General features: G+C 33.8%; 1 protein-coding gene across 2 annotated transcripts in view; it reads right to left on the bottom strand.

The window, feature by feature from the left end:
• Nucleotides 1-14,403, bottom strand: part of LOC119595659 — a 14,921-nt gene extending 518 nt beyond the window's left edge. The window contains exons 1-3 of one of the 2 annotated variants that reach the window (XR_005230713.1): nt 14,030-14,403; nt 3,938-5,332; nt 1-3,833 (exon numbers count right to left, since the gene is read on the bottom strand). The exon at nt 1-3,833 is cut by the window's left edge and continues 518 nt beyond it. Coding sequence is in view for 1 of the 2 variants with exons in the window: in XM_037944765.1 (XP_037800693.1) it covers nt 4,444-5,034 (591 nt within the window). In the remaining variant the exon portion in view is untranslated. Of the gene's footprint in view, nt 5,333-14,029 lie in introns of both variants that reach the window. The other variant, XM_037944765.1, reaches the window with a different exon arrangement.
• Between the last annotated feature and the right edge of the window lie 597 nt (nt 14,404-15,000).

Here is a 15,000-nt window from a genome sequence, read left to right as displayed (position 1 = left end):
CAATAACATAGGCAACTAAATTTAATTACCTTGCACAATATCCATGATTGTCTGCTACATAAAAGACTGCAGATTGCTTCCAGGTAAAGAATAATTTTACTACTTTCAAAAGAATGCTGGTAAGGACAGGTGCTGACAGTATCTAATTATTATATTTAAAATACAAAATCTGTGGTATACCAGCTTATGCAGACATATTATAAACATTCTGTAAAAGAAATATTCTTAAAAGTATAAAAGCCATCAAACCAAAATAATGATAAAGTATTATCCATCTACTCATATCTCAGGTTTTTCAAAAGTGTATGGAGATAGGTTGGGTCAAACTGATGTATCAGGCAGTATATGGAAAGGGTGAAAGAGCATTATGCTAGTAATTCTTCCTGTATACTGCCTGAGACTTCAGCCTGACCTAACCTACTCACCTTCTAGGTCAACAAAGGTTAGGTCAGGTAGAGGTCTCATGTCGTATATGTGAAGGATGACAAGCACTATGGTTGGCCACTCTTCCCACCTGACACCTTGGCATGACCCAACCTACTTCAACTGTTTTTCTTTTCTGTAGACATTAGTACATATAAAGGTTTGATGTATAGCCATTCATGATTCCACTAAATCATGAAACAGATCTCAATCACAAAGTATCAAGAAAATTTCAAATAAAGGTTTTAGCAATAAAATCAAAGTGCATCTACAAGAGACACAAGTTATATGAAGAAAGGTACACCAAATGATCCCTGTTTTTTAAAAACCTGAGACAGACAACACTAAAAACATTAGTATATTTTAACCAAACACCCTAGAGATTATTCTATTGTTATAAAGTATAATGAAAAGACTTGAGAAACCATATATATATTGAGGTTATTTGCTAACATAATTAATTTCATGGCTCTACAATTTCAATCTTTAAAGTAAAATATCAACTTTGAAACCATCATAAATCATTCTGATAATTCACTGCTGGGCACAATCTGTCACCCAGGTAATGTGTAAACATTCCTGAATGATGTTTGCTTCTAGATATTAATTTTCTGGAAATTTGCATAATTATGTAAAGATGCCTATACACAATGCTTGTACATAGTGTCTATGAACAGACTTAATGTACTGAAAATAATGCTAATGTCCAGGCACCGTGCTGAGCAAGCTTCTTTTCAGGCACTATGCAGCATGCCAATTCTTGGGCAAACTGTGTTGGCACTTATGCATAGTACTTTACACATGTTTTGTTAAGATTTTAATCTTTAACAATGTAAATGCTCCCAACAGGAATTGCACTACTGAGTGCAATTAATCACTGGATTTCTATACTAGTTAGTAGTGGAAGTTTGTAAAAATGCTTTATTCCATATCTCTTTTCAGTTCAAAAGCACAGCAAAGAAATGTAAGTAAACTGTTAGCTAGCAAGGTTTCTAAGTAGGTTTACTGGTGTAATCTATAATAATAATAACAAATGTTTAAACTGCACATTCATACAAGTAGGAATCAACTAAATTTTCACATTCATGTAGAAACAAAATAAATGGCAATAACAAAAAAATATGAAAGGAAACCGCCAAAATGACATGGGAAATAATAAATCTATAAGAAAATTCTTGCACAACCCACTGCTGGAGTGGATTCAATCCTTAGTCCAGGCTTCTAAATATTTAATTCCACATGTGTGAAAATGAGCACCATGAATGGCATGTTAATTTATCTGGCATGTTGGTTTATCTTGGAGGTGATATAGTTTGTCTCACAAACTCCAAGATGGTATCGGCTAATGTCAACAAGCCAGTCATGAGTGATAATATGCTCTATTTATATGTGTGGCAAGGTGTACATAAGCCTGGATTCACTTCAACTGTAATTATAAATATATTTCAAATTCATCTGTTCTTTATTAATAGTAAAAATTGAAATTGGCAAATCGATTTTTTTTTACCCTTTAATCCTGGACTAAAGTTACCCTTATCTTTGTGGCCATTTTACTTTTACTGAAATTAAGTTCAAGTAATTCAGTTTAAGGACCACTTTTCTACAACATACCTACACTCATACTAACATGATGCATATATAACTGCTCAAGGAAAAATAAGATCTCTGGGTGCGTGAAATTACTACACAGCTACTATCAAGACCTTAGGTAAGGTACTGTGTTTTATGTTTAGAAAACGTGTACAGAATAAAAAATAACTCTGCTCTGGGTGTCAATGACATTTACAGTAGCTGGTACCAATAAATCAAAATGACTTGTTCCATATACATTTACTATACAAAACTACTAAAAAAAGAACAGGCACAGTAGGAAAAGAAACACCAAAGCAGAACTTCAGAGTCCAGATAAATTAGTCTGACAAAAGGAAACACAACAATCCATGAATAAAGATTCAAACCAGATTAATCCAAACTCCTAATAATGTGGACTTAGAGCCGTCTTTTCCAATGGCAAAACCTTTCATGTGACAGGAATTGAATAGGCAGTAAAATTTAACAAGATGCCAGATGCATTCCTCTTACCTCAGTTAATTTCATGTAAATTTGTTCTTATACTGGATATCTATATCAATACAACCCACCACAAGATATCAAAAGCCATCTAGGATATTATATTCCAAAATACTGTGCACCAGTCGGAAAAAAACGACACAGTAAAAAACAGCTAGCCATCACCTGCAGCCATCCCCATTACATTACAGCAGTGGGCAGAGCATGCAGCCTGTTTGGCCTCCAATCACGAGGAAGGTTAGCAGGTTTTGGGTGTCACGAGACATCACACAACACCCAAAGCCTGTCTCGTGATCAGAGGCCAGACAGGCCACAAGATAAACCCACTGCTGTGACGTAATGGGGATGCAGTTGACAGCTGGCTGTTTTATTGTATTGGTTATTTATTTGACTGGTACACAGTATTTTGAAATATATCCTAGATGGCTTTTGATATCTTACGGTGGGTTGTACTAAGATTATAGATACCCAGTATAAGTATAGATTTGCATGAAAATAACTGATGCAAGCAGTATGCATCTGGCAACTCAATAAATGTTTACCACCTCTTCAACTCCCGCTGTGTGAGAGATGTCGCCTAAGCTCCAACTGTCAGAAAAGACAATAACACTATGCATTTTAAGTATTATAATAATTAATGTCATAAATTAATGAAACAAAACTTTTTCTAGAATTATATAATGTCAATATACTTCATCTACATAATCCAATTACAAAACATGTACATAAAATTTTCTCTTTTGAAACATTAGGCAATTCATTAACACCAGCTCTGTATCATAATAATAAGTATATAACAAACTTTCAAATCTCTTCATAGCTTTTTTGGACATACACAGGTTAATGGTTCATCAGATTTTCAGGTAGTTTCTCTTCATACAAAGCTGGCCCTCTGCTACCTGAATGAGTACATCAGTTTACAAAACTACTTCTTTGACATGATAATGTTCAATATGCATAGTGTTCAACAAAACTAGCCTCTTGCCATAATTAGGCTGAACAAACATGTCATTCATAAAAACTGGCTCCTTGCCACAATGAGGTTTGAATATACATAGAGTGTATTCATGAAACTGGCACCTTGCCACAATGGGGTTTGAATATACATAGAGTGTATTCATGAAACTGGCACCTTGCCACAATGGGGTTTGAATATACATAGAGTGTATTCATGAAACTGGCTCCTTGCCACAATGAGGTTTGAATATACATAGAGTGTATTCATGAAACTGGCACCTTGCCACAATGGGGTTTGAATATACATAGAGTGTATTCATGAAACTGGCACCTTGCCACAATGAGGTTTGAATATACATAGAGTGTATTCATGAAACTGGCACCTTGCCACAATGGGGTTTGAATATACATAAAGTGTATTCATGAAACTGGCACCTTGCCACAATGGGGTTTGAATATACATAGAGTGTATTCATGAAACTGGCACCTTGCCACTTGGACGGTGAATTATAGTTAACAAGTTAATCAAATAATGCCAAAACATAATGAAAGTTTCATCAAAATGATGGCTATTTGCAACTTGCAACTGGATCACTTACACTGTCCATTGGTTATTTTACAAATTCTGTTTACAACTGGATGGCTCCAGAAATATTTAGTCAGTAAAGAGTTAATACTTGGGTCCCATCTTTTGAATTCCTTTCCTTGAAATTTGGAAAAGAAAGTTTCTAGTTTTATTCTGGGTACCTTGTTATTAAAATTATAATGGTATTATCAACAAAAATAACTTTAATAACAAAACAGTAATAAAAATGTTTTTTTTTCAGGTGAGATCAGGTTAGCCTAAGAATTGACCCCTTGCTGACTAAGCACTTGTGAAGCCATCTATGTGTAAACAGAATTAAGGTAACAGTGCATGTGCCGGAGCCAATGGGTTAAATCTTCCTATTAAGTATCTCTTTGGCAGATGAGTAACTACATTGAGAAAAGAAATTAGTTAGCTTGAGCTTCCATTCGTTTTAATGCAAATGCAAGCTTCTTTGGATCCTTGAAAAGCTTGCAGAATAAAGACAATCTCTGCTGCAGCTGATGATTTTGCTGTTTTAGTTTAATACATTGCTTTTCTAAAATATTCAGCTTTTCATGAACAGCAGACCTTTCTCCTCCTTTACTGGTGTTTGTGTCTTTAGAGGAATCAGGTGAAACTTTAGATGTCTCTTCACCTGATACACAGCTCCTTTTGGCATGCACCATTATTTCTGAATCTTCTGCAAGGCGCTTCTTGCATTTCACTTCTCTTCTCTGCTCAGCAGCTGAGTGCTCTGACTCTCCAGCTGCTTCATCCTTTTCAACCTTGACTTGCACCTCTTCCTTTTTCACTACTGCATTCTGTTCCCTATTTTCTCCTTCTGCTGACCTTGGCTGTGTGGTAGCTGCAGTGACTGGCCGCACAGGGATTGCCGCAGCTGCTGCCGATACCCTGGCAAGATCACAGCATAATGACTTCGCTGTCTTATCAGATCCACTTCCTGGAACTCGTACAAACGATCGTACTGGGTCACCAATTTCATATGGAGCTACCATATTCACTGGAAATATCAGAGGCTTCAAAATGCTTCTTTGTTCCTCCTCCTTTTCTTCTCTTCAGCAGTACGAACTTTCAAACTGTCAGTTCACAGTCTTAGAGCAGGAATCCCCTTAACGGGTACAGGAGTAACCTATACCAGAGAAGGAGACGACTGCTCTGAGAGTGAGAAAGAAGTTGTCTATTTACACACAAAGTGTGGCAAGACACCACACTTAGGGTATAAATAAGGTTTATCTTTGATTGGGAAACTTGATGAGCTGTTGCTGTTAATCAGCAACTTTAGCTATTGATTGCCTGAAAGAAAAGAAGAAAAACATTTTAAAATATTCTGCCATGGGTGTTTTCTTATAATCAAGATGCTAACACTAAAACATTAATTGACAGCCAATATATTGGCAAGACTAGTGCCAGTCTCACCAAATGTTCAAAAAAGTTATTTTCTGGGGATAGAATAACACATTATCAGAAGGGCTTCTAATCTCCTGCTGCTGCTGCCATGAGCATGGAAATTTTTCCCATCGGAGAGGTGCCTAATTTCAATTTAGGAAGAAGTTTCCTCCAGGACTCCCTACTCATCCCACACTCTTGAACTGTTGCCTTACGGTTCCCTTTCTCTCTTTTTACTGACTCTTCAACCAGAGATGCCTTTCCTCTTCTTTGTACCTGTCACTGCCTACCACTCCCTTCCTTCCTTCTTAAATACCTGTTCATCCTGTTCTTAGTTTCTCACCTTCACAAGTCTTTGCTTGTTTGTTCACTTGTCTTTTAGCCACTGATAACAATTACAAAAAGGTATACTAACAAAAACACAACAAAAAAAAGTACTGACCATCAAAATAGTATTAAATTTAAAATAAATTATAATTCTGATAACAACAAAAATGCTGATAGCAATGATCCATACTGCCACCAATCTGGCTGTTTTGTGTTTCTGATCACCTCTTTTCGTTTTACTCTAGAGCAAAGGCACACACACTCCCATCTGTTGCTTTCCTTTTAGTACAATCAAAAGTACTATGTGAAATAGATCTTGTTCCTTAAATTCATTGAATCACAGTAAAATGTTAAAATTTCTGTTTATGTAATCATACAAAATAATGAGGTAAGCAGCACCATTTTTAGCCATGACAATGAGAGCCATAATAAACTAAACTGGCTTTCATCAATCATACAACAGATACATCACTTAAAACATTTACTGCTATTTCATTTATTCACATCATCATCATCATCATCAAATAAAAAAAAAAAGCTTACATCTGGCAAGAGATTTTGCATATAAATTACTTATATAATATATATATATATATATATATATATATATATATATATATATATATATATATATATATATACATACACCTCGATTGCCTGCCTAGCCACTGGGTGGGCAAGCCAGCCCAAGTCAGTGGTGGTCCCAAACCCGGATAAATAGAGAGAATGAATACCTGAAAGGTAACACCGGCACTCTCCGTGGAAAGGAACTGGGGACCCTACCACATACTCACTCCAAGAGCATCACAACATGAAAACTACAATTAAGTATCATGCTGTGACCACGGCGGCTCAATATATATATATATATATATATATATATATATATATATATATATATATATATATATATATATATATATATATATATATATATATATAAATAAATAAATAAAAAAAAAAAAAAAAAAAAAAAAAAAAAATCGGGGACGCGGTGGCCGAATGGTTAGAGCGTCGGACTGTCACGACGGCAATCTGAGTTCAAAGGTTTGAGTCACCGGCCGCCGCGTTGTTCCCTTGGGCAAGGAACTTCACCCCGAATGCCTACCTAGCCACTGGGTGGCCAAGCCAGCCCAAGTCAGTGCTGGTCCCAAGCCCGGATAAAATAGAGAGAATGATTACCTAAAAAAAAAAAAAGAAAGAAAGAAAGAAATGTAAAACCGGCACTCTCCGTGGAAAGGGACTGGGGACCCTACCACGTACTCAATTCAAGATCATCACAACATGAAAACTACAATTAAGTATCATGCTGTGACCACGGCGGCTCAGACATGAACCTACCGTTAAAAGAGGAAGAATACATATACATATATATATATATATAATATATATATATATATATATATATAATATATATATATATATATATATTATTTTCTTAGATATGTGAAGAAAATGTTAAGAGAAAATAGAAAGTCAGGTATGACCAGCAGCACTTCAGACCATCCATGTATAATCCTCTTCACAAAATTATATCTGATTACATTCTTCGACAGCCAACGTACATTTGTGATTGGCAAACTCTCTTGCGTGTAACATTACAAATATAGGATGATTCAGAAATAGTGTACGTGTGCATGTGTGTGTCTGTCTGTCTGGGTGTGTATATGTGTGTGTGTGTGTACATGTGTGTGTGTGTACATGTGTGTGTGTGTGTACATGTGTGTACATGTGTGTGTACGTGTGTGTGTACGTGTGTAGATGTGTCTACGTGTGTAGGTGTGTGTACATGTGTAGGTGTGTGTGTACGTGTGTAGGTGTGTGTGTACGTGTGTAAGTGTGTGTAGGTGTGTGTGTGTAGGTGTGTGTGTGTGTAGGTGTGTGTGTGTGTAGGTGTGTGTGTGTGTAGGGGTGTGTGTGTGTAGGGGTGTGTGTGTGTAGGGGTGTGTGTGTGTAGGGGTGTGTGTGTGTAGGGGTGGTGTGTGTGGTTGTGTGTGTTGTGTGGTGTGTGGTGTGTGTGTGTGTGTGTGTGTGTGTGTGTGTTTGGTGTGTTTGTTGTGTTTTTTTTGTTGGGTGTTTTTTGGTGTGTGTGTTGTGTCTGAGTTGTGTTTGTTGGTGGGGTGGTGTGTTCTGAGTGTGTGTTGGGGGTGTTGGTGGTGTGTGTGGTCTGAGTGTGGGGTGTGTTTTTGGTTGTTTTTTGTGTTGTGTGTGGTGTGTTTTTTTTTTTGGTGTTTGGTGTGTGGGCTGAGTTGTGTGTGTGTTTTGTCCCGGGGTGGTGTGTGTGTTGTTTTGGGGTGTTGGGTGTGGTGGGTGTGTCTGAGGTGGTGTGGGGGCGAGTGTTGTGTGGTGTGTCTGAGTGTGTGTGTGTGTTTGGTGTTGTGTTGTGTGTTGTTTGGTTTTGTGTGGTGTTTTGTGGTGTGTGTGTGGGGTCGAGTGTGGTGGGTGTGTGTCTGGTGTGTGGTTGTGTTGGTTTTGTGTTGTTGTGTTTTTGGGGGGTTGGGGGGGTTTTGTTTTGTGTGGGTTTTGTTGTGTGGTTGGTTTTCTGTGTGGGGGTGTGTTGTGTGTGTGTGTGTCTGTGGTGTGTGTGTTGTGTTGGGTTTTGTTGTGTGGGGTGTGTGTGTGGGGGTTTTTGTGTTGTGTTGTGTTGGTGTTTGTGTGGTGGGGTTTTTGGGGGGGTGTTTTTTTGTGGTGTGTGTGTGTGTTGTGGGGTTTTTGGGTTTTGGGGGTGTGTCTGGGGGTTGTCTGTTGTGTTTGTTGTGTGTGTGTGTGTGTGTGTGTGTGTGTGTGTGTGGTGTGTTTTGGGGTTTTTGTGTTGGTGTGTGTGGGGTGTTGTTGTGTGTTTGTGTGTGTGTTTGGGGTGTGTTGGTTTTGTGTGTTTGGGTGGGGGTGGTGTTGTGGGTTTGGGTGTGTTGTGTTTTTGTGTGTGGGTGTGGGGTGTGGTGTTTTGTGTGTGTGTGTGTGTGTGTGTGGGTGGTGTTGTGTGGTTGTGGTTGTGTGTTGTGGGGTGTGGGGTTTGGGTGTGTGGGTGGGTGTGTTGGGGGTTTTTTTTTGTGTGTTTGTTGGGGTTGGTGTGTGTGTGTGTGTTGGTGGTGTGTGGTGTGTGTGGGTGGGTTTGTGTGTGGGGGTGTGTGTGTGTGTGTTGTGGGTGTGGGTTGTAGGTGTTGGGGTTTGGGGGGGTGTGTTTTTTTGTTGTGTGTGTGTATTGTGTGTGGTGTGGTGTGGGTGTGTGTGTGTGGTGTGTTTTTGGGGGGTTTGTGTGTGTATTTTGTGGGGGTGGTTTTGTTTGGGGTGTGTGTTTGGGGGGTTTTGTGTGTTGGGTGTGTGTGTTGTTGGGGGTGGTTTTGGGTTTTTTTGTGTGTTTGTGTGTGTTTGTGTTGTTTGTGTGGGGTGTTGGGGTTGGTTTGGGGGTGTTTGGTTTGTGTGTGGTGTGTTTGGGGGGGGGTTTGGGGTTGGTTGTTTGGTTTGGGGGATGGGGGTGGTTGTTTGGGGGGGGTGTGGTGTTGGGTGTGTGTGTGTATTGGGGGTGGGGTTTTGGGGGTTTTTTGGTTTTTTTGGGGGTGTGGTGTTTTGGGGGTGTGTTTTGGGGTGTGGTTTTTTGTGTTGGGGTATCTGTGTGTGGTTTTGTGTGTGTTTTTTTTGTGTGTGTTGTGTTTGTGTTTTTTTTTGGGGGGGGGTGTGTTTGTGTGTTGTTTTTGGGGTGTGTGTGATCTGTGTGTGTGTGTATTTGGTGTGGTGTGTACTGTGGGTTTGGGTGTATCTGTGTGGTGTTTGTTTTGTGTTTGTGTGTTGTTCTGTGTGTGTTGTGTACTGTGTGTGTGTGTTTGTGTGTGTGTTTTGTGTGTGTGGGTATCTTTGTGTGTGGTGTGTGTGGTGTGTGTGTTTGTGTGTTTGTGTGTGTGTATCTGTTTTTGTGTTTGTGGTGTTTTGGGGGGGGGTTTTTTTTTTTGTGTGTGTGTGTTTTTTGTGTGTGTGTTTTTTTTTTGGGGTTTTTATTTTGTTTGTTGTTTTTTGGGTTTTTTTTTGGGTTTTGGTTTATTATTTTTTTTATTTTTTGGGTTTTTTATTGTTTTTTTTTTTTTTTTTTTTTTTTTTTTTTTTTTTTTTTATTTTTTTTTTTTTTTTTTTTTTTTTTTTTTGTTTTTTTTTTTTTTTTTTTTTTGTTATATATATTAATATAATTAAAAATTATAAAAAATTTAAAGTTAATTTTTAAAAAATATAATATATTTTAAATATAAATATATAAAATTTATAATATATATATTTTTATATATATTAATAAAAAATTTTTATATATTAATTATATATATAAATTATATTTTTATTAAAAAATTTAAAAAATTTTTATATAAAAATTTTTTATTTTATTTTAAAATATATATATTTTAAAATATTATTTTATATTAAAAATTTAATATATATAATATATTATATTAATTTTAAAATTTAAATAAAATTATAATATTAAATTTTAAAATATTTTATATTTAAAATATTTTATATATTAAATTTTAATATTATTTAAAATTTTTTTATATTTTATTATAATATATTAATAAAATTTTATATATATATTATAAATTTTATTTTTTTTTATATAATATTTTAAATATATATTTTATTTATTATATATATAAATTTTTATATATATATTTAAAATATTATTATAAATATATTTTTTTTTTTTATATTATATTTTTTATATATTATTTTATTTAAATTTTATTTAAAAATATTATAATAATATTTTTATATTTTATATTATATATATATTTATTATATATATTTAATTATAAAATTAAATATCTCTATTTAATATAAAATTTTTATTTAAATTTTTTTATATTAAATTTTATAATAATTTAATATTTTTATTATTATATAAATATATATATTTTAAAATTTTTTATTATTATATATTTTATATAATATATAAAATTATTTTATTATAAATTTATATATATATTTAAAAATTTTTTAATTTTTATATATATTTAAAAATAATATTTAAAAAATTTTTTAATTTTTTTATTTTTATTTATATATTTAAAAAAAATATTTTTAAAAATATACTTTATTTTATTTATTTTATATATATATTTATTATTATTATAATTTTTATTTATATTAATATATAAAATAATTTTATATATTAAAAATTAAAATTTTTTAAAAAAATTTATTTAAAAAAATTTTTTTTTTTAATAAAAATTTTTTTTAAAATATAAATTATTATATTAATTTTATATAATATATTATATAATTAAAAATATTTTATATATATTTATTTATATAATTTAAAATTTTTTATTTTTATAATTTATATTATTTATTTATATTTTTTTTATAATTTTAAAATTTTTTATTATTTATATATAATTTTTTTTTAAAAATTTAAATTTTTATTTAAAATTTTTTATCTTTATTTTTATATATTTTATTATATTAAATTTTTTTAAAATTTTTATTTATTTAATATTTCTAATATTATTCTATTTTATTATTTATTTACCCCATATATATATTAAAATATTAAATTTTTATTTTTAAATTTTTCAAAATTTAAATAATTTATCTATAAATTTATTTTTTTATTATTTAAATTTTCTTTTATTTCTTCTTTTATCTCTTTTTTTATTATTATTTATTTTAATTTTTTTCCCCTTTTTTTTCTTTATAAAATTTATTAATTTTTTTTTCCCCCTTTCCATCCTTAAATTTTTTTTAAAATTTATTAATTTTTATTAATTTATTTAGAAAAAACTTTTTTTTTTAAAAAATTTTTTTTAAATATTTTATTTCATATATATTCCCTTTTTTTTTGTATTATAATTTTTTTTTTTTTTTTTTTTTTTTTTTTATTTGTTCTTTTTTTTTTTTTATTTTATTATTTTTTTTATTATTTACCCCTTTTTTTTTTTTTTTTTTTTTTTTTTTTTTTTTTTTTTTTTTTTTTTTATTTTTATTTTTTTTTTTATTTTTTTTTTTTTTTTTATTTTTTTTTTTTTTTTTTTTTTTTTTTTTTTTTTTTTTTTTTTTTTTTTATTGTTTTTTTTTGTTTTTTTTTTTTTTTTTTCTATTTTTATTTTTTTTTTTTTTTTTTTTTTTTTTTTATTTTTTTATTTTTTTTTTTTTTTTTTTTTTTTTTTTTTTTTTTTTTTTTTTTTTTTTTCCCTTTTTATCCCCCCTTTTTTTCCCCCTTTCCCGGGTTTCCCTGTATATACATGATATACATGTCATACAAATTTCATATTATGTCCCTTTTATGTAAATGTATTTTTTATGTAAAAAAAAATTTGTTTTCCCCCCAAACCCTAACCAGTAAACCTATAATGTAATTTCCTTTTTTATTAAAATATATTATTTAAAATTTATATATCTATTAAATTTTTAAAGTAAAATGTGTACATTGGACGAATGTATATTTTAACAAAACAAAATACTTGCCCCTCAAAAACCCAAAAAAAATAAATAATAGTGAATGCCCGTATTCATACTTCCCGGATTTTGTTCAAAGGAAAACCCCTTTTTTCCCTACCTCTGGGGTTTAACCCGGGGGTAGTCCCCAATAAATTGGGAAAATTTTCTGGGGAAATCCAAAAACTCAAGTAGTTGGGAAAAAAATGGGGTATGTATGTTTTAAAAAACAGGGACTGGGAAATACCTTAAACCTTAGTAACCCCTATGTTTGAAAATTTTATGAGAAAAATGTTTTTAATTTTTTTCCCTTTTTTATTTTCAGGGGTTTCCCATCAAGGGTTTTCAGTCATCCCACCATCATCATCATCAAGGGGGTTTCGCCGACAGGGGGGCCCTGGCCGCAAGCACCCCTTTACTTCCCCCACAAGGGGGCCTTCAAAGGGAACCCCTTTCGGATTTCCCTTTCAGAAAAATGTGGGGAAAAATTTGTCTGGGAGCTGAGCTGTGTAATGCCCCCCAATAGGCATTTCTCGATTCTTGGTAACATAATTTTCAAAAAATAATAATTTAATAAAAAATTTTTATTATTATTATAATAATATAATAATTATTGTTCCTTTTTTCAATTTTCCACACTGTCCTATGCATGAGTCTTGCTATCTTCCATCGCAAATGATATGACAGTATTGGAAATTTCTACGAAGTGATTGTAGCCTCTGAAATTAAGTCCCTGCCACTCCAGCCATTATTTTGTCAGAGAGTGACATACCTCCAAGAGATGAGGTCCCAAAAAAACCAGGGTATCATGTGACCTAAAATCCAAACTTAACCTTTCCTACCTTTTATTTATCCCCTAAACACAGGGGCAGGCCAACCTGTACCCTTCTTTACTAGCACTTCATGCCAACTCACTGAAAACACACCATTAACGGCTCTGGCTGTATTAGTGTTGTGGTATTCTGAGCAGTGATAGGCAGAGGAAATGTTTGTCATTTCACGGTACAAGTGAGGCAGAGCAGCTGTACCCGTGTTGTTCGTTACTCTACTTCTTATGCTCTATAAGTGTCCATCTCCTTCCATCCTTGCGGGACGCTCTCAGTAACATTAACCCAAAGCCCTTGCCGTATTTCCCAATCAGGGAATTAAATTATTTCACGAATTAGCGTGTGTTGTTTTTCTGTTTGACTCTTATAGTGTCATTGCACTGTAAATGTACACAAACATTATGAGTTGCATACCGCTGAAGAACCGTCTTACTTTTGGTCATTCTGTCCATCACAGGCAAATTTTATCTTATGTAGTACAATACTAATAATACTAATACTACTATTACTAATAAAAAAAATCTGGATGAAGCAAGGTCAAAATCTACCATTTGAAATTATTACCTATGAAAAAATTGACGTTATTTTCGAGTTGCGATTTAAGGGCATAGAAGATTACTTTCTTAGACTCATGTGCTGTATCGTTCGCACATATCGCTTTCCTTGGGCGACGGCTGCCGACTCTGGCCCACGCTCCTCCAGGCGTTATCTCTGAGGCTATGCTGCGGCGCTGAGAAAACACGGCGGAGTCTCACAATTCACTCTACACTAACAACGCTTTTTTAAGTACTTACGCTTTTTTCTTCTTTTTTCGTGAATCCGCCTCTAAAGCCTTTGAAACACAACAAAATCGCCTGAATTTCATGAGGCCACAAAGAGCGAGAGGAAACAGCTCATGACATGTTCCATTTCGTCACCTCCCACCACGCACGTCCTTCTTGCATTCACCTCACCCTACACGTTATTTAACGTGCATATATTCGAAATTACACAAGAACGAGGTCCGAGGAGGCCCGTTTCTCTCATTTCTCACCGTAAATGAACCTTCCGACCGCCAGCCGCCTCCTACCGCTGCGCCTGCTGGACCTGCACTGCCGCCGTCCACTCCGTTTGCCTTGCTCTTCCCTTCCTCCTCTTCCCTTCCTCTTCTTTTCCTCTTCCCTTCCTCTTCCCTTCCTTTACTTTGAGCGTTGATCTACGTGCTTTTATGATTGTGAAAAGGTGGCTGCAGTATACTTTTCTTTTCTTTTTCCAGTTCTTTTCTTTCTTTTCTTTTCTTTCCTTTTATGACTGATTTTCATGTTTGTTTAAGATCATTTGATGTATGTCTTCGATTTTGTGTACGTAATTATAGAACTTTAGCCAATACTAGAGGGGTTTTTGCATGACGCAAAACAAGAGATAAATGACATTATGATTTACCTTCAATAAACCTTTATATAACGAGGTGCCGGATCCTAATATGACTTGTTTTTAAGCCTACAGTAATTTCACCATTCAGTATTTGAGTCTAAACATTCATAATTCTTAACAAATTGAATTCAACGAAATTGAAATCAACGGTATTTCAACACAACACACGAAATACGATGTAGTCATGACGAGAACATGTGGCACCACAGCAGTTCCATACGCGTTCGGTACGAGTCCTAGCCGCGTGTTGCGCCTCCGAGCAAAGGCGCCTGTGCAGGGGCACCTCCCTCCCTCCCTCCCTCCCACTCTCTCTCTCTCTCTCTCTCTCTCTCTCTCTCTCTCTCTCTCTCTCTCTCTCTCTCGTCTCTCTCTCTCTCTCTCTCTCTCTCTCTCTCTCTCTCTCTCTCTCTCTCTATCTCTCTCTCTCTCTCTCTCTCTCTCTCTCTCTCTATCACTATCTATCTATCTCTATCTATCTATCTACCTCTATCTATCTATCTCTATCTATCTCGCTCTCTATCTCTCTATCTATCTCTATCTCTCTATCTATCTCTATCTCTCTATCTCTCTCTCCTTCTCTCTCCCTTTCCC

The sequence above is a fragment of the Penaeus monodon genome, chromosome 36 (genome assembly GCF_015228065.2).
Source record: "Penaeus monodon isolate SGIC_2016 chromosome 36, NSTDA_Pmon_1, whole genome shotgun sequence".
NCBI classification, from domain to species: domain Eukaryota; kingdom Metazoa; phylum Arthropoda; class Malacostraca; order Decapoda; family Penaeidae; genus Penaeus; species Penaeus monodon.
This window is presented reverse-complemented; position numbering and strand designations above follow the sequence as displayed.